We start from the raw sequence: 17,722 nt of genomic DNA, 5'->3' as shown, positions 1-17,722 counted from the left end.
GCTCTTCCAACTGAGCCAGCCAGGAGCCCCTTGGTGCTTGTTTATTGTCTGTGTCCCCATGCTGTAAATCCCACAGAAGGGCAAAGGCCCTGTCTGTTTTGCTCACCATTGTATCCTTGGGACCTGGCACAGAGTAGATGTTCAATAAATACTGGCCAATGAGCAAATGGTGGCCAGTGTTATGGTAACAGTGATGCTGTCAGAGCCCTTCCAGAGAATTGCACCACACTGTCGCAGTGCTCCCCACCCCCTTTCTTCAGGCTCCAGTCCTTATCATAAACCCACCTCCTTCCTAGATTCATCTAGAACTAACTTCAGTAAAGTACAAAGGAAAAGGGACCCTATCACCAAAATCCCTATTCAGGTTGATGACAGCATGAATGAACTGGAAACTTATCAGGAAAAGTGGATGAGAGAGGGGGGATGCCAGAAGATGGGGCAGAGAGACAGCACGTCTGGGGGCGGGACTCTGTGTGGGGACAGGGGCAGCCAGCTGGGTGTGCCCCTTTTCTTTTCTCTGTCTCCCTTAGATAAGACCAGCAGTTCTGTCCTCCTCTCTCCCCGTCTCCACAGCCTCTCACTTTGTAAGCATGTCCAGCCAGGAGAGCATACAAGCCCAGGAGCTTTGGTCAAGGATCTCTAAGTCCCAAAGGGACTTAGCAAAGTCCATCCTGATTGGGGCTCCAGGAGGTAAGGAAAGGGGAAGCCACTGAATAGAGTGGGGAGTGAGGGTGGAAATCAGGAGTGGGGGTGGAGATACAAATAACCGACATCTGCTGCTAGCTGAGAGGGCCTTGGCGGGGCGGGGGGGGAATCTCTGTTCACTGGAGTCTCCTCTGTGTTCAGTTTTGGGCCCTCGTCCGAGCCTCTTTCCCAGCCTCTGTAGGCAGGGGTCCTGCAGCATGGGAGCCACGGGGCACTCCCGTGTTGCCTGGACTTTGGCCCCTGGTGGTGACACTTTAACCAGCATGCCCAACTCCTCCCTTGGCCCGCGTGCCTCTGACAACCCGACAGCGTGGAGCAGACCCCCAGAGACAGGCAGGCGCTCAGGGGCATGGAGGGTACGGCTGGGAGTGGGGCTCCTCTGGGCTGGGATGGGTCAAGCTATAGAGACCCTAGGACCGGAGCAGCATTGAAGGGACTGGGGAAACTCAGAGGAGGGCGTTGGGAAGCCAGCCCATGGGAAAGGAGAGAACAGGGAGCTTAGGAAAGGGGACTGGGTGATTCCAGATCATGAGCAGTCACTGTGGACTAGATATGGTGAACGGCTGAGGCTGAGGGAAGTCAGCAGCTGCAGGGCAGGAAGTCGGGGTTCTAAAGGCTCAGAGAGCTGGAAGGTCAAGAACTGGAGCCTAGAGTCAGCCAGGCCTGGATGCGAATTCCATCTCTAGGATAGCGTCTGTGTAGTGCCCAGCTTCTAAGAAGGGCTCAGTGAAACCTGACGAGGACACAGAGGGGACATGGGGTGCACTGAGGTGAAGGGTGGGGGGTTGCGGCAGCTGCCCACGCAGCCCTCTTCCACTGCAGGGCCGGCGGGGTACCTGAGGCGGGCTAGCGTGGCCCAGCTGACCCACGAGCTGGGCACGGCCTTCTTCCAGCGGCAGCAGCTGTCGGCTGCTATGGCAGACAGCTTCCTGGAGCACCTGTGCCTCCTGGACATCGACTCGGAGCCCGTGGCCGCCCGCAGTACCAGCATCATTGCCACCATCGGTGAGCGTCCCCCCACCCCAGCTTCACAGGACCCCTTGAGTGTTTCTCCAGATGCTTCCCCACCTGCTGTCTCCTCTGAGACCTCTCCATGTTTGACAGAGTCATCCATTCAAACAAATACTTGTTGAGCATTTGGTAGCCAAGGTTTTGGGCCCCGGGAGTCAATCGGTGACATAAATGAAGATCCCCGCCCTAGGGGGGCTGACCATCTAGCTGGGCGAGACAATAAATACTAAACATACTAACTTAAAAATAAATAGATTATTTAGTATGTGAGAAAGTGGTAGGAACTACGGAAACAAGGAACACAGAGCATAGTAAGGGGTGTTGGGGGCTCAAGGGCAGGAGGCAGGCTGCAGTCCGAGGTGGAGATTGGGGAGCCATTGTTCACAAAATTACATCTGAGCAAAGGTGTGAAGGAGATGAGAGGAAGCTGTGCTCATGGGGGCGGGGGGCGGCAGAGTTCCAGGCAAGGGAGCAGCCAGTGCAAAGGCCCCCCAGTCAAGGAGGCTGGAATGGTTAGAAACCATCAGGAAGGAAGAGTAGCAAAATGAAGACATTGTAGGGGAGGAGGAGATCACGTAGGGCTTAGGGGCCATTCTTAGAGTTCGAGTTCAGTTTTCCTCCGAGAGAAGTGGGAGAGGGCTGCAGAGTGCCAGGGGGAGGATGACTCGCTCTTCCTTATGCTGCAACGGACCGCCGGCTGTACTGAAGAGGTTGGGGGTGGCCGTGGGGGCAAGAGCAGAAGCCGCTCCTGCGACATTTCTGGCTCACACCAGGTGGGGGCAGTGGTGGTGGTCAGAAGAGATCAGCTCCTGAGTGCATTTGGAAGATGGAGTCGACCGGATTTCCAGATGGGCTGGACATGGGGAGGGGCTGAGGGTGAAAAAGGAGTCATAGAGGAGTCCAAGGCTTTTGGCGTGAGGCACTAGAAGGATGCATTATCAACTGAGCAGCAAAGACCTTACAGAGGTTTTGCAGGGAGGAGATCAGGAGTTGGGCGTCGTGCATGCTGAGTTCAGATGCGCAGAGGCAATCAGATACACAAGTCTGGGTTTGGGGCAGAGGTCTGAATTGGAGATACAAATGTGGGAGTCGTCAGCATGTAGACGGTGTTTAAAGCCAAGAGACTCGGTGAGACCACCAAGGGAGTGAAGGGAAAATGACAGAGAAGAGAATGAGGCATCTATTGTCAAGGGGAGGAAGCAAGGGCTGAGAAGCAGCGGCCAGTGGGGTGGGAGGGGACAGGAGAGGCGGCATGTCCTGGCGGCCACGTGAGGAAGGTGCGTCAAGGACGCGGGCCCAACGCTGCTGACTGACCAGCGGGATGAGCACAATTTAGCAACGACACGGAGGCTCTTGGCGACCCTGGCTGGAAGAGATGCAGTAGAGAGGCGGGGCCGGAGTGAGAGCTAGGGAGAAGAGGGACAGGAAGGAGAACCAGAGGCAGAGAGCAGACAGCCCTCGCAATGGGTGCTGCTGCAAAGGAGAGCAAAGAAGCAGGACTGTAGCTGGAGGGGCGCTGGGGCTTAGAGAATTTCTTTGATGATGAAAGAGAGCAGCAGGGCTACGTGCTGATACGCACCAACAGAAAGGAACACATTGATGTCACAGGGGGCTGAATCTGTCTTGGAGCAGCTGACGAAGGGGCCTCGTGCCCATGTGCAAACTGGCTTTGGGAAGGGGCTCTCAGTTACGCAGCTGCCTGGCCAGCAAAGCAGGGGTGGGGGGAGATCGCCTCTCCTCTGTCGGTATGAGGCCTCTCAGCTCTAAGGGCCCAGACGGACCCCAAATGACCTCACCTGGCACGTTATCTCCTGCCGTACCCCCTCATGCACCAGGGAACCCCCACTCTGCAGCAGTTACATCACTGCCAACACAGTTGCCTCAAGCCTAGCTCAGGACGCTGCCCTCCAAGACCCCCACGGTGCCCCCCCCCCTCAAGGAAGCAGGTGTTGGCTGACCTGTGAGCAGAGAGGTTGCGTCAGGGAATAAAGGTCAGGCGGCTGGGCTGCTGTGGCGTGGGGCGGCTCTGCGGGTGGCGATGGGTTTGGGAAGAAGGTTGTCTGAGTGGAATCTCTGCTTCAGGGCCGGCCTCTCACTCGGTAGAGAGCCTCAAGGAGATGATCAAAGCCGGGATGAACATTGCGCGCCTCAACTTCTCGCACGGCTCCCACGAGGTTTGGGGCAGGGCCAAGGGGAGGGGGCGGAGCTAAAGCTTGCCGGGGGTGGGGGTAGGGGTAGGCTGGCTACCTTCCCCTGAAATCGCTGCCGCTCGTCCCCAGTACCACGCTCAGTCCATCGCCAACATCCGGGAGGCGGTGGAGAGCTTTGCAACTTCTCCCCTCGGCTACCGACCCGTGGCCATCGCCCTGGACACCAAGGGACCGGAGATACGCACCGGAGTCCTGCAGGGGGTGAGAGGCGGGCCTCGCGCCGCGGGCTTCCCCAGGCGCCCCCCCCCCGCCCCGGCTGTGCGAGGGGCGGGGCCGAGGCCGCGGGGGCGGGGCCCGGGAGGGTGTGGCACGAGGCGGGTCTCAAGGCCACTCTGGCCCCGCCCCTAGGGCCCGGAGGCCGAGGTGGAGCTAGTGAAGGGCTCCCGGGTGCTGGTGACCGTGGACCCAGCGTTCCGGACAAGGGGGGACGCGAACACCGTGTGGGTGGACTACCCCAATATCGTGAAGGTCGTGCCGGTGGGGGGCCGCATCTACATAGACGACGGGCTCATCTCCCTCCAGGTCAAGAAAATCGGTGCGGATGAGCCGCCGCCCCAGCGGAGCGGGAAGGCAGGGTTCACTCCCTTCCCTTGGCCCCCTCGCCCCGTAGACCCGCCGCCCCCACCCCTGGCCAGCGCCCTTCCTCACCCGCCCCGGGAGCCCCCGGTGTCCAGACTTGTGGGCCCCACCCAGGCTGGGGCTGGACTGCTGGGTTCGCCTCTTCTTGCGGGCCCACGGTGCCTGTTCGGTGCGCAGGCCTGGCCAAGGGTGGACAGACACTAGGACATGGGTTGCTCACTCCTGGAGGCCCAAGACCCGAGCTCGCTCTCCGTGACTATGCCCCCTGCTCACCCCTGACCTGCGCTGGCTCTTTCCGTGCCTGTAGGCCTGGAGGGGCTGGAGACCCAAGTGGAGAACGGAGGCCTCCTGGGCAGCCGGAAGGGCGTGAACTTGCCAGGCGCCGAGGTGGACTTGCCCGGGCTGTCTGAGCAAGACGTCCTGGACTTGCGCTTCGGGGTGCAGCATAACGTGGACATCGTCTTTGCCTCCTTCGTGCGGAAAGCCAGTGATGTGGCTACCATCCGAGCTGCTCTGGGGCCTGAAGGACGCAACATCAAGATCATTAGCAAAATCGAGAACCACGAAGGCGTGAAGAAGTGAGGCTTGGTTTTTGTCCCCATCAGGCCCTAGCCGTCCCCATCACCCTCCTCTTCTCCAGCCTGCTTCTCCCTGGAATCTCCTGGCTCTTCCCCAGCCCTGACTCCCCCAAACGCCCAGGTTTGATGAAATCCTGGAGGTGAGCGATGGCATCATGGTGGCACGGGGCGACCTGGGCATCGAGATCCCAGCCGAGAAGGTTTTCCTGGCCCAGAAGATGATGATCGGACGTTGCAACTTGGCGGGCAAGCCCGTCGTCTGCGCCACACAGGTCTGGAGTGAGCCCTCGGGCCCCCGGCATTCTCCGGGTTTTGGGGACACCTGAGGGTGGATACCCACACCTTAGGTCTGTAGCACATTTTGCTCAAACAACGAAGTTGGGAAGAGATTCTGTGAGCCCCATTTTCAGATGAGGAAACCGAGTCGTCAGAATCACATAGTTTATGACTGTGACCCTGGCTTTCGGGTCCCTCTGAGAGCGACAGAGAAGTAGCTCGGGCAGGGTTCCCAGTCAGAGTGGGAGTCTGACAGCCCTGACGGCCCGATGTCTGATGTCCCCCAGATGCTGGAGAGCATGATCGCGAAGCCGCGGCCGACCCGGGCAGAGACGAGTGACGTAGCCAATGCCGTGCTGGACGGAGCCGACTGCATCATGCTGTCGGGCGAGACCGCCAAGGGCCGATTTCCCGTGGAGGCGGTGAAGATGCAGCACGCGGTAGGAGCTCCGAACGCCAGAACAAGAGCCCCTTCCCGGCTGCGGTGCCCCCGCCCCCGCCTGACCTCCCAGTGCTTGCAGATCGCCCGGGAGGCGGAGGCTGCGGTGTACCACCGGCAGCTGTTTGAGGAACTGCGCCGGGCAGCGCCCCTGAGCCGCGATCCCACTGAGGTCACTGCCATAGGCGCGGTAGAGGCCGCCTTCAAGTGCTGTGCTGCCGCCATCATCGTGCTGACCACGACTGGCCGGTGAGGGGACACTGGCCATGGCAGGACGGAGCTTTGGGCCGGGGCAGGCTGGGATGGGCCCCAGGCTGGCCGGTGAGGGGACACTGGCCACGGCAGGACAGAGCTTTGGGCTGGGGTAGGCTGGGATGGGCCCCAGGCTGGCCGGTGAGGGGACACTGGCCACGGCAGGACGGAGCTTTGGGCCGGGGCAGGCTGGGATGGGCGCCAGGCTTGAGTTTTGTCTTGACGTCAGAGATGAAGAGTATCGTTCTGTGGCAAGAGGAGAGGTGGCTGGAGGCCAGGAAAGATGGATCTTGGAGCTGTGAGCTCCAGGGGCTTGGAAGAGAAGGTGATATCACTGGGCACGTAGGCTTCCAGGACACTTTAGGGCCCCTGCTTTTAACCCACAAAGCCTTACCATGCTGAGGTGTTGCAGAAGGGCCCAGAAGGCCTTAGTTCTAAGTCTTTGCTCTGAAATCAGCTATGATGCCTCGGGTAAGTCACCCAGGCCCTATTGACCTCCGTTTTCTTGTGGGGTTGTGAGGACTAACAAGAGACACTTGTGAGTTAAGTACTACATGTAGGTACGTTCCCAGGAGGGTTTTATGCCTCTGAAGAAGTTTCTTATTATCTGCTTTGATCTACGCTTCCTCATCTCTGATCTTCTTTGTGTCACAAGAGGGGCAGGCATTCTTATGCCCATTTTACAGGTGAGAAACACAAGGCCCAGAGAAATATGATGACTCACCCAGGGCCACACAGCTTGTTTGTGACACCTGGGACCAGAACCCAAACCCTCGTTTCCTGGTTCAACACTCTGTCACTATTCTGAGACCTTCTCCATCTCCTTCAGCTCAGCACAGCTGCTGTCTCGGTACCGACCTCGGGCAGCAGTCATTGCTGTCACCCGTTCTGCCCAGGCTGCTCGGCAGGCCCACCTGTGCCGAGGGGTCTTCCCCTTGCTCTACAGTGAACCTCCAGAGGCCATCTGGGCAGATGACGTGGATCGCCGGGTCCAATTTGGCATTGAAAGTGGTGAGCTGCCTACGTTTCCTCCCATCCGGCCCTGGGTCTGCGCCATCAGTCCCCCGACCTTAACTTCCACACCCACTCAGAGGGCCTTGCCTCTCTCCTCTGGTCCCAGAGTTTCTCTGAGAGGTTTACTAAGACACAGGGATATTTTGGCCTCCAGGGGCGGGGGGACATGCTGAGGAGGAGGGCAGTGGGAGCGAGGTCTGCCCAGCTACTGCCCGCACCAGGTGGCCAGAGCTGGGTGGGACGTAAGGAGTAAGAGGTGAGAGTCCAAGAGGGACCCAGCCCCGCCCCCCAGCTGGAACTAAAATCTGATTGACTGTGATCACACCCCACCCCTTCCTTTCAGCATGGCAGCACAGGCGGACAGCCACCCTGGACGCACCTGCAGCTCCAACAGACTGCCGCGGTCGCGCTCCTCGTGGCGCCGCCTGTGGCGCACCGTGCAGTTCGCCTCAGGCCCCTCCAGCTGCCCTGGAGGAGATGGAGGGTAGTGGCTGGTTCTCGTGACAGGGCTGGCCTGTGTCCTTCAATGGCTGACTGTCATCTTCTCCCCGCACCCCTGCCAGGAAAGCTCCGTGGCTTCCTTCGCGTGGGGGACCTGGTGATCGTGGTGACAGGCTGGCGACCTGGCTCTGGCTACACCAACATCATGCGAGTGCTGAGCGTCTCCTGAGACACCACGCCCTGCTGACCCAGCCCGACCCGGACCCCACTCCCTCCACCCCACCATCCCCCTATGGTCCCACAGCTGTCTTCTCTGTTCCGGGCCCTCCAGGCTGAGGCCACATCTGCTGTCTAGCCCCGTTCCAGGGCGCCTCTTCCCCTCTCCCTTTCACGAAGGCCCCGAAGGTCTGTATCCAGCTAAGCACTGGCCATCTGGCAGCACCAATCCTATGTCCCCTGTGCCCAGTGCTCTCAGCTGGGCCCTAAGACGCTCTGAGCCCCTAATCCTAGCTTAGCTGGTTAATTCGATTCCCCTGGGCTTCCCGTACCTGGGGGGTGGGGGGCGGGGGAACAGGGCAGTCTCCACAAAATCACTACCCGTGCAGTCTGATACTCTCTGGTGGCCCTCGTGACGATCTGGGCATCTCCAGGGGAGAACGCCACCTCTTCCTTCGTTGTGAGGGACAGTGACATCAAAGCACCACTCTTTTGGAGAATCGAGGCGGGATGAGCACCGGGGAGCCCTGAGAGCTGGGGGGCTCCTGTTGTCACTGTCTTCACAACCTCTGCTGGGTTGGCAGGCCTCTCCCTGGCTGCTCTCATGCCCACCCATCCCTTGCTGGGTCAGAGGCCCAGCTGCCTCCTCCTGCACCCAGAAACTCCTTCTTGCCCGTGTGTTCCCCCACACAAACCAGGAGCCAAAACGAGTAGCTCTGTTTTCCTTTTAAACCCAGGTGTCTGGGAGCAGTTATAAAACCCCAGGACACTTAACTCAAGAAGAAGGATTTAGGATCCTGGCCCCACATTCTCTGATACTGTAGAGCGGGCATGGGGACAGAGCGGGGCGAGGGATTTCTCCCATCCCCGAGAAGGCAGAGGTAGTGGCAAGCCTGCCCTTCCCCAGGCTTGGATACCTCGGGTCCTCCCCTTACTCTTGCAGCAGCAGTAACCTCGGGCGGAGCAAAACCCCTAAAAGTAGCAAGAGTCCTCCTCCCCGCTTGGGTAGCCCTTCCCGCCGCACCCTAGGCAGGGAGAGGGCTCAGTATTGCTGCCTGCTGATGGAGCGGAGCGAAGACCACAGGAGCCGGCATGGAGGGCCCTGGTCCTTCCTCTCTCCGTACAAGGAGAGGTGGGGAGGGGAGGATAAAGGAACGGCTGAATAAAATCAATTAATAATAAAACTAGCAAATGAATAAATACAATTATTACGTGATTGAATAATAAGAATAAACGAGGGAGGGAGGGAGGAAAGAAAGTGCCATCTAAGGATCAGCCACTTGCCCCTACTTGGGGGGATCCAGGCTGGCACATTAAATGAGGTGCCAACCATCCTTTAGCGTCAAGGGGCACACCAGCAGGGCAGGGGCATGGGGAGGAGGTGGCCCCAGTCTACAAAAAGACAGTTCTAGCACAGGGACAGAGAGTGCAGGGGACTTGACAGGAGACGTGTTCCTGCTGGTGGGGGCAGAGGGGCGGGCCCACACTGGGAAGCCAGGACATCTGTTGATGGCAGCGGAGGCACAGGGGATCGGCAGTGCCCGCTGTGCTAGGGAGACAGAGGACGAACGCAGCAGGCAGCACCTGGCAGGGTCACGGGCCGGGAAACAGACATCTAGTTGCTTGGCAGTGATGGCGGTGGCAAGGACTTGTGCTTGGTGAGACGGGGGCCTGGGCCTGAGCCTGCGCCTGGCAGGATCATGCCAGGGGAACACCCCTCTCGGAGCCTTGGAATCACTTCTACTTGGCAGTGAAGACATACAGCGCCTGGCACAGTGTCTTGAACATGGTAGGCGCTCAGACATTTGGAGGATGGGTGAATGGATTAGGAGGATGTCAGACAGGCTGCAGGGTGCCTGAGCTGAGGACAGAAACCGTCCCCTTGGTAGTAAAGGGAGATATTCCCACAGGGCCGTGTTTCAGGTCTCCTTGGCCTCCCCAAGAGGCGTCTGCCCTCAGGCACACACTGCTGCATCCAAGAGCTTACCCAAAAGTTTCACATGTTGGCAGAGAGCTGGGGGCCCCGAGGGGCAGCTGGCTCGGGCACTGAGGGCCTGGGGGGCTGGGCTGTCCCTGGAAGCTTGGCCAAGAGCCCTGAGGAGGACAGGCGTTCACTTCCTGAGCCCTTACGCCCGGGAGAGCCATCCCCGGCGGCCCGTTGAGGCAGAGAGGGTTGGGAGGCCGAGAGTGGGCGGCCCCGAAGTCCTAGTCGCCGTCCACCTCCTCCTGGGGGGGGGCCCAGCAAGGACACCTGGGAGCGCCCAGCCCGGGACAGGCTGGCGTGGAGGGTTCGGGCAGGCGGGACGGGCAGGCGGGAGGTAGATGCCCATGGACCGCGGGCCAGCAGAGGGCCAGCTCGGACAGGCACTAGCGGGGAGGCTGGGGAGCCTGCTGAGCGTCGAGCAGAGCGAGCCAGGAGGGTGGCTGGAGAGTCAGGGGAGAGGGGCAGCGGGCCCCGCTGGTGAGTCAGGGCCATGGCCACACTGGACGTCACGGCGGCCGCCTGCAGAGGCGCGCGCACCAGTGGCTCCCACAGCACCGGCTTTCCGCTGAGCCGAGCGCCTGTGCCTGGGGCTGGGCCCCGAACACCCCGGGCCATGTCCCTGTCATGCTGCACCAAGTGCTGCTCCATGGTGCCCCCACTGCTGCCCGGACTTGGCTCAGAGCGTTTCCGCTGCAGTACAGAATTCTTCTTGCCTAGAAATGGTCCCAGTGGGGAGAGAATGAGGATATGGAAGGAGTCCAAGGGGAAGGCTGGGTATCAGAGAGCAGGAGGATAGCAAGATGGAGTCAAAAGATGGCAACAGGGTGGGGGATGGGGCTGGAGGTTGGGAGGTGGGGGTTGGAACAAGAGGGTCAGGGATGAGAGCATGGATCAGAGATGGTGTGGGTCAGGGACAGGTACTCGGGACTCTGGGCATGGAGACTCGGGGTGATATGTGCAGGGGCAGGAGACACGGAGTGACAAGGACCGTGAGGCATAGTGTTGATGGTCTTGTGGGGGCATTTGCTGAGAACAGGGTGGGCTGGGGTGTGACACTGGTGCATTAGAGCCTGGGCCCCAGGAGGCGGGGGGGCGCCTTGCTGTGGCGGTGGGTGGGGACACAGCCAGGACCCCAGGGCGCACAGGGCAGACGAGCCTCACCGATGCGTTGCAGGCGATCCATGGCCACGGTCTCAAAGGCCCGGCGCATCATGGGGAACTCCTCCAGCACGGCGTTGAAATGGTCCACACTGAGCGAGTAGAGGCGGCAGTAGGTGTCAGCCCGCACGCTGGCTGTGCGCCGGCCCCGCGTCAGCAGACAGATCTCTGTCCAAGTTGGGAGGAGGCCTTCAGACCCGCCGTCCCCAGAATTCCCTCTCGCCTGCAGCAGCTGACCCAGCCTCCTCAGGCTCCTCCCCACCCCCACCAAGGTCCCTAAACACCCCAAGGGTTGTCTTTCTCCAGACTGCACGATTACAATCCCTCTCACTCTCTCCAAATTAAAGCTGACAAACAGGTGGGTCTCTCTGGCCCCCACGCGCCCAGTTATTCCACTCCATTTAATTCGTACCCACTCTCCTACTCTGGCCCAAGGGGCAGGCCTGGGGCAGTGCCCTCTCTGTACCTTCTCCACCCGCCCCTTGGAATGAAGTCCAAGGGCAACCGAGAAGGAGAAAAAGCAGTGCCAAAGGGCAAAGTCAACAGGACAGGGATGCTGGAGAGTGGCAGGTGGTTTGAGGCTGAGACAGGGCAGAGCCTCAAGAGGCTTTGGGCAGCATTTGGTGGAAAGGCTCCCACTGCCGTAGCCTGACCCCCGAACCGTGCCGCCAGGGCATCCCACCACGGAGCCATCAAACTCAAGCCCCTGGAACAGCAGGGCTTTATTGCTATCTTTCTTTCATCTCCTAGATCCTTGAATTTCACTGCTTAAGGGTTCTACAAGACCCATTGGCCCAGAAATTGTCAAGCTGGCTATGCATCGGACTCTCATAGGAAGCTGTTTAAAACCGCAGAGCCCCAGGGCCCAGGCCCTGAGACTCTGGTTAAGCAGGCCTAGGGAAGGCTGGGACTCTGTGATTCTGCACACAGCCAGGCAGGGACCCTGATCCAGGGGAGCAATTGCCCTCTGGCCTCTGCTCTAGTCCCCCCACCCTCCCTGAGGCCTGCTGACCCCCAAAGTAGGATCCGTCGGTGAGGCGGGTGTCCCGGGCGCCACGTGCCAGCACACTGAGCAGCCCATGCTGGATGAAGTACATCTTCCTGCCCACAGAGCCCTCGCGCACCACCAGGTCCCCCGGCTGGAAGACCTCAAAGCGTAGCTTGGTCAGCACGGCCGTGACGAAGCTGGGGTCAGCGTGGGCAAACAGTGGCATGTGGGCCACCAGGCCCCGGCAGGTGAAGTTAATGATCTCCTGGGCAGGGGAGGGGCCTGTCAGGCAGGCAGTGACCCCTGGCCCAACGTGCCCCCATCAAGCTCATCTGTCTCCAGAGGCCCCACCCCTGGGGTCATGATCTGCCAAAGGATGGGGATGCTTCAGTGGGCCTGGGACCATCCTTAAGCTCCTGCCTTCAGAGCTCTCCCATAAGCCCCCGCAGGACCGTCCCCCCAAAACAGGGATCCTTGCTGCCCCTCACCATGTATACTTAACTCCCATAAGACCTTCCAGAAAGACCCTAGTCCCTAAAAGCCCCCCAGAGGCCTGGCCTCTGATGAGGCCCTCCACAGGCCCTCCTCCCTACAGGTGCACCTACTGACCAGTAGCCCCCACCCCAGATGGGACCCCACGCGCCCAGCCCCACCTCCCGAAGCGGCTCGCTCAGCTCGCCCAGGATGCTGTCCTCGTCGAACATCTTCCCCTGGTAGCGGTGCTCGTAGTAGTCGTGGATGCGCTGCCGGGTGTCAGCCGGCAGCTTGTGGAAGGACATGTACTGCTCCACCTGCTTGTACTGGAGGGCCAGCCGGGGGCCAGCAGGCGGCGGACACAGAGCCAGGTGCAGGGCAGGGGTCGTGGGGGCGGTATGTGGAAGAAAGACCACAGGCATTGGCCAATCCGGAGGCGTGAAACATGGAGACACAAGGAGGTATGGCAGGCCACAGGGAAGTCACACGGCAGTCACAGGAAAACCCAGACGTGGGCAGAGGAAGGGTCCAAGGACAGGGATATAGGTCCAAACAAGGAAACAGTCACACACAGGGGCACGGGACAAACGGACACAGGGCAGGCAAGGACAGAGACCCAATGGGGGCATGCATCAGAATTGGCCTGGAGTGGAGCTACCCAGCCTCTAACACGCTTCCATGCCCACCCCTTCCTTCTCCTGCCCCTGCTGACCTTCTCCTGGTACTGACGCCGGGAGGAGTCCAGGGACTGGATGAGCGCCGTGGCATGGCCGATGAACATGGCGTAGCAGGTGGCGCCCACGATCATGCTGAGCATGGTGAGCCAGACGTCGGGCATGCCGACAGGGGCCTGCTGCCCGTAGCCGATGCACAGCATGTGGCTCATGGCCTTGAACAGGGCGTGGGAATACTGGCGCCCCCACGAGTGGTTCTGGAGGGCAGAGGGCATTGCCGAGCTGGGGACAGCCTCCTCGGAGAGGCCTCATCCTCCTCCTGCAATCCCCCCCTTCGGTCCTTCCGCCTGCCCCCCCTCTTCTTCAGACTTGGTTCTGGGGGCCTGGGGGCAGAAGGGGCCTCTCTGCAGCGTGGGGGCCCTCGGTGTCCGCCTTCATGTCCTTCCCTGCCTGCTCCCCACAACACAAAAGCGCTTCCTCTAGGTAGTCCCCCTCACCTCCCCACTCTGTCAATCATCTCCCGCCTCCTGAGCCCCTAACTCAAGCTGAAGAGCCTCGAGCAGGCCCAGAAGCGCCAGAGCCGTGGGGAGTTCTCACCACCATGCGGTTGATGGAGACCCAGCAGTCAGGAGGGAAGTCCTGCAGCATGGGCACCAGGAACTGCAGGCAGCCGTCCCAGTGGCACAGCAGCAGCATCATCCCGATGAGGTTGCAGATGCGGACCACGGCGCTGGCCAGGTCGTAGGTCATGTGAAAGATCTGAGAAGTCCGAGGAGCGCCTGCTGTGGACAGGACCCCCTCCCCGCCGGTCCTCCTCTATTCCTGGCCCTGCAGATTCTCTCCCTGAGCTTCTCTGTAGCCCCAGCCCCCACGAATTTGTTAAGCCTGGCTGTTGCCGCGTCTAGAGAGCCCTACGGCACACACGCAGAGATACTACAAAGTCGGCTGTGTCACTACGCTCATCTGATAGAGAGGAGATGGAGGCCGGTCATGTGCCCAGAATCACGGTGTCACAGCAGAAACAAAAACATCGACTGCACAGGCTGCCCAGGCTGTGCTGGCGGGAAGAGAGGAAAGAGGGCATTTCACAGTGTACTGTCCCCATGGCGTGCGTGCAAGGATTCACGCCCACAGCCCCCTGGCCCTCCCGTAGCACTAACAGAGAGCTTACTATGTTGCAGGCACTGTTCTAGGAGCTTTACGGGTATTAATTCCTTTAGTCCTTACAACCTTCTCATATGTAAGTATATTTAACACTTTCATTTTATAGAAGAGGAAACGAAGTCTCATATAGTAAATAGTAAAACGGGGATACGATCACAGGCAACGAGATTGCAGGGCTCACACTCTGAACCACTCAAATCCGCTCCGCTCAAAGCTGAAACGCCAGGCCCTTCCGCAGCCTGCTCCGCTCCCAATTCCTCGGGGCCAGAGGCCAACTAACCTGCAAGTGTTCCTCCACGGCTGTGCTCCACCCTCCTCACCTCCGGGGCGTGGGGGGGGCCCACCCCCTGAACCCTCATCGTGCCCCTGCTTCCGCCCCACCAACTTTGGAGAGAGCCCACCCAGCTGCCTCACCCCATAAAGTCACCAGGAGCCCCACCCATAGCGCTGTCCCAGAGGAGCCTGCGAGACCCCTGCCCACCTCGGGAGAGGCGGAGCAGCCGCAGCAGGCTGAGGATCTTGGTGAAGCGCACGATGCGCAGCGCCCGCGCTGTTTTGTAGACCTCGGCGTCCAGTCGTGGCTCCAGCTCCACCACCAGGAAGATGTAATCCACCGGGATGGAGGAGATGAGATCGACGAGGAACCAGGTGCGCAGGTAGCGCGACCGGATGGCGCGCGGTGCCAGCAGGATTTCGGCGCCCTCCTCCACCACGATGCCGGTGCGGAAGTTGAGCACCAGATCCAGCAGGAAGAAAGTGTCCGAGAGGACGTTGAAGACGATCCACGGCGGGGAGTTCTCCTCCTTGAAGAAGGTGATGCCCACGGGCAGCACAATGAGGTTCCCCACCATCAACAGGAGCATGATCAGGTCCCAGTAAAACCTAAGGTGGGGGCAGGACGGGAGCAAGACCACGAGATTGCACCAGCCGCAAGACAAACAGGAGAGAGTCTGATACAGCCAAGGGTGGGGAAGGGAATGGCCATTTACAGCTGATCGGGGTGGAAGGTGGGACCACCATCTGGGAAAATAGTTTGGCGTTATCTAAGTTAAACATTTGCATTCCCGGCAACCCAGCAATCCCACTCTAAGCACATCCACACTCAAGGGAAGCGTGTGCTCCAGGAGATACATACAGGAATGTTTACAGCAGCAGGAGATCTGGAAACAATCCAGAATGTTCATCAGTAGAACAATGTAGATACATAAAATAAATACCATAGATAGACTGTGCCATACTCGCACCCTGGAATCATCTACAGCAGGCCCTGAAATCACCCAGCGCTGCGGCGATCCGCAGCTTGCCTGAATCTCACTAGTCTAGTGCTGAGCCAAAGAAAAAACAAAAGGACACATACTGGATGATTCCACTTGCACAAAGTTCCAAAGCAGGCAAGACTAAACTGCATTATTTAGAGATGCACAGAAAAGTGGTAAACTATTAAAAAAAAAAAAGTAAGGACATGAGTGCCACAAAAATTAGAACAGTAGGTTAGGGAAAGGGCTGTGAGAGCAGTGAGGGTGCTTCCGGGTGCCGGCAAGGTAGTCTCTCTTCACTTAGGTGGTTGTGACATGAGGGTGTGCTTCGTGATTGCATATCCATGGACGTATGTATGTGTGTACGTGCGTGTATGTGCACACACACATGTATTTTGAGTATATATGCAGTATAATATACCAGCATATACTACACCGCTATGTAGGTGTCTACTGCATAGACACCTACTGTACACGTATCTACTGTATACGCATCCTCACTCTATACACACGTCTCTTTAATACGTATAATATATACTTAATATCTTATCATGTATATGCTTTATGTCACTACCATTAAATAAATATTTTTAAAGTTAAAAAAAGATCAAGTACCCTGTGCTAACCCCGCAGGGTGGTTGAACACATAGGCGCTGAGACAATGGGTAGACGGTGCTGTGGAAGCACTAGTTGGTTTCATGACTCACCCACCTTTTGTTCGAGATTTCTGAAGAGGTTGCTGCTTCTTCCATCTGCAGCTCTCTGCCCATTCCTGGTCTAGGACTTCATGCCCTCCCCACCCCAACCCTCCTTCCCAACACAGCTGGACCCATGGTTCCTGGTTCTCTGCTGGGATCTATCTGGTCATCTATGTCCCAGGGTGGGGTGGTCTGTTCTGCTTCCCATCTGAACTGAGCTTTACAGGGATGTCCCACCCCCCTCCACAGCCCTTCAGACAGGGCTGCACACAGAGAGGCTCCGCAGGAGATCCCGAGGCTGTGAGGTTTAAAGCTCTGCACCCCTTTCCTTCCCTGATCTCCCTATGCCTGCTGACACTCTGGCTGAGCCCAGGCAAGGGCACAAGCAGGGGAGGGCCACACTGCTGTGCTGGAAGTGTGGAAGAAGAGGTCAGGAGGAAGCTAGGAGAAGCCTTCATTCAGAGATCACTGGACCATCTAGGGCCCCCATTAGCAACGCTGGTTTTATTTCTGTTTTTTTTTTAAAGATTTATTTATGTATTTGAGAGAGAGAGAGCAGCGGGGGGGGGGCAGAGAGAGAGGAAGAGGGAGTCTTAAGCAGACTGAGTGCAGAGCCCGATGTGGGGCTCGATCTCATGACTGAGATCACAACCTGAGCCGAAACCAAGAGTTGGACGCTTAACTGACTGGGGGCCACCCAGGTGCCCCAGGTCTGGTGGTTTTAATTCCAGGACACATCGAATCACAGGATCAAACCAGGACCCACCCCCTTCTGAGTCTGACTACAAAATCAATCTTTTCAGCTTCTAAAAGAAACATGGGGATTCCCAAATCCAGGCCTCCAGGAAGCCCCTCAGACTATGTGCTTTCAATCAACAACAACTCCTTTACCCCCTCTTCCTCCGCCTCCTGGCCACTGGAGAAACCCTGTACTGTGAGCTGGGAGAGAGGACGAGAGGAGGGCTCGCCCAGCCATGGAGCATCTTCACAGCCTGACTCACAGGCAGTCACAAGCCTAGCGGGTGATGCAGTAGAGAGGACAGAGAAGAAGCATGATAATAAGGGAGATACATGGCTTCTGGGGTTACATCTGAGGATGAAATGGGGGAGGGGAGGGAGATCACAGGAGGCTAGAACAGGTGCACTGGTGGAGTGGGAATGAGGCAGTAAGGGAGAGGAAGGAACAATGGGAGAAAGGGGAACATTAAGGGAGTGTGTATGGCTGTGGATTCAAAATGATGTCCAGGTCTCCAATTGTGTTTCCAGCCTCCCGATTCACACCTCATCCTTTCTGCTCATTTTCCTCCCCACCTTAGATGCTTTGGACACACTGTTGCCTCATCCAAAAGCTGTCCTTCATTTCCCCCAAGGACAGGGCTGCTCTCCTCCCCTAGCGACCTTGATGTAGAGGTACAGCCTGATGGGGACTGTGAAATAGCCCCACCTCCACCCTCCGTCCCTATGTCTTTCTGATAATCACCTGGGAGGGCGGCCGTGCCCCTGCGTTCTTGCCTCAATCGCTCGGAGTCCCGTCCCTGCCCCGCCGCATCCCGCCTTCAGCACCAGGGACAGCGACAAGAACCGCAGCTGGTCCGCCCCCCCCCC

General features: G+C 58.7%; 2 protein-coding genes across 2 annotated transcripts in view; one reads left to right on the top strand and one right to left on the bottom strand.

The window, feature by feature from the left end:
- The first annotated feature begins 590 nt into the window (after nt 1-590).
- Nucleotides 591-8,863, top strand: PKLR (pyruvate kinase L/R). Its single transcript, XM_040635758.1, has 11 exons — nt 591-690; nt 1,528-1,710; nt 3,799-3,890; nt 3,996-4,127; nt 4,275-4,461; nt 4,813-5,083; nt 5,205-5,355; nt 5,647-5,799; nt 5,881-6,047; nt 6,880-7,061; nt 7,628-8,863. Exons 1-11 carry the CDS (start codon nt 591-593, stop codon nt 7,732-7,734), a joined length of 1,725 nt encoding a protein of 574 aa, XP_040491692.1. The 3' UTR covers nt 7,735-8,863.
- Nucleotides 8,864-8,913: 50 nt separating this feature from the next.
- HCN3 (hyperpolarization activated cyclic nucleotide gated potassium channel 3) overlaps nt 8,914-17,722 on the bottom strand; it is a 9,692-nt gene continuing 883 nt past the window's right edge. The window contains exons 2-8 of the mRNA XM_040635765.1: nt 14,610-15,045; nt 13,597-13,758; nt 13,038-13,256; nt 12,505-12,651; nt 11,876-12,116; nt 10,867-11,031; nt 8,914-10,418 (exon numbers count right to left, since the gene is read on the bottom strand). Of these exons, the coding sequence (XP_040491699.1) occupies nt 9,718-10,418; nt 10,867-11,031; nt 11,876-12,116; nt 12,505-12,651; nt 13,038-13,256; nt 13,597-13,758; nt 14,610-15,045 (2,071 nt within the window). The 3' untranslated portion in view covers nt 8,914-9,717. The remainder of the gene's footprint in view (nt 10,419-10,866; nt 11,032-11,875; nt 12,117-12,504; nt 12,652-13,037; nt 13,257-13,596; nt 13,759-14,609; nt 15,046-17,722) is intronic.

This window comes from Ursus maritimus, unplaced genomic scaffold, assembly GCF_017311325.1.
Source record: "Ursus maritimus isolate PB19 unplaced genomic scaffold, ASM1731132v1 scaffold_2, whole genome shotgun sequence".
NCBI lineage: Eukaryota > Metazoa > Chordata > Mammalia > Carnivora > Ursidae > Ursus > Ursus maritimus.
The sequence above is the reverse complement of the archived record's forward strand: the minus strand, read 5'-3'. Positions and strand labels throughout refer to the sequence as shown.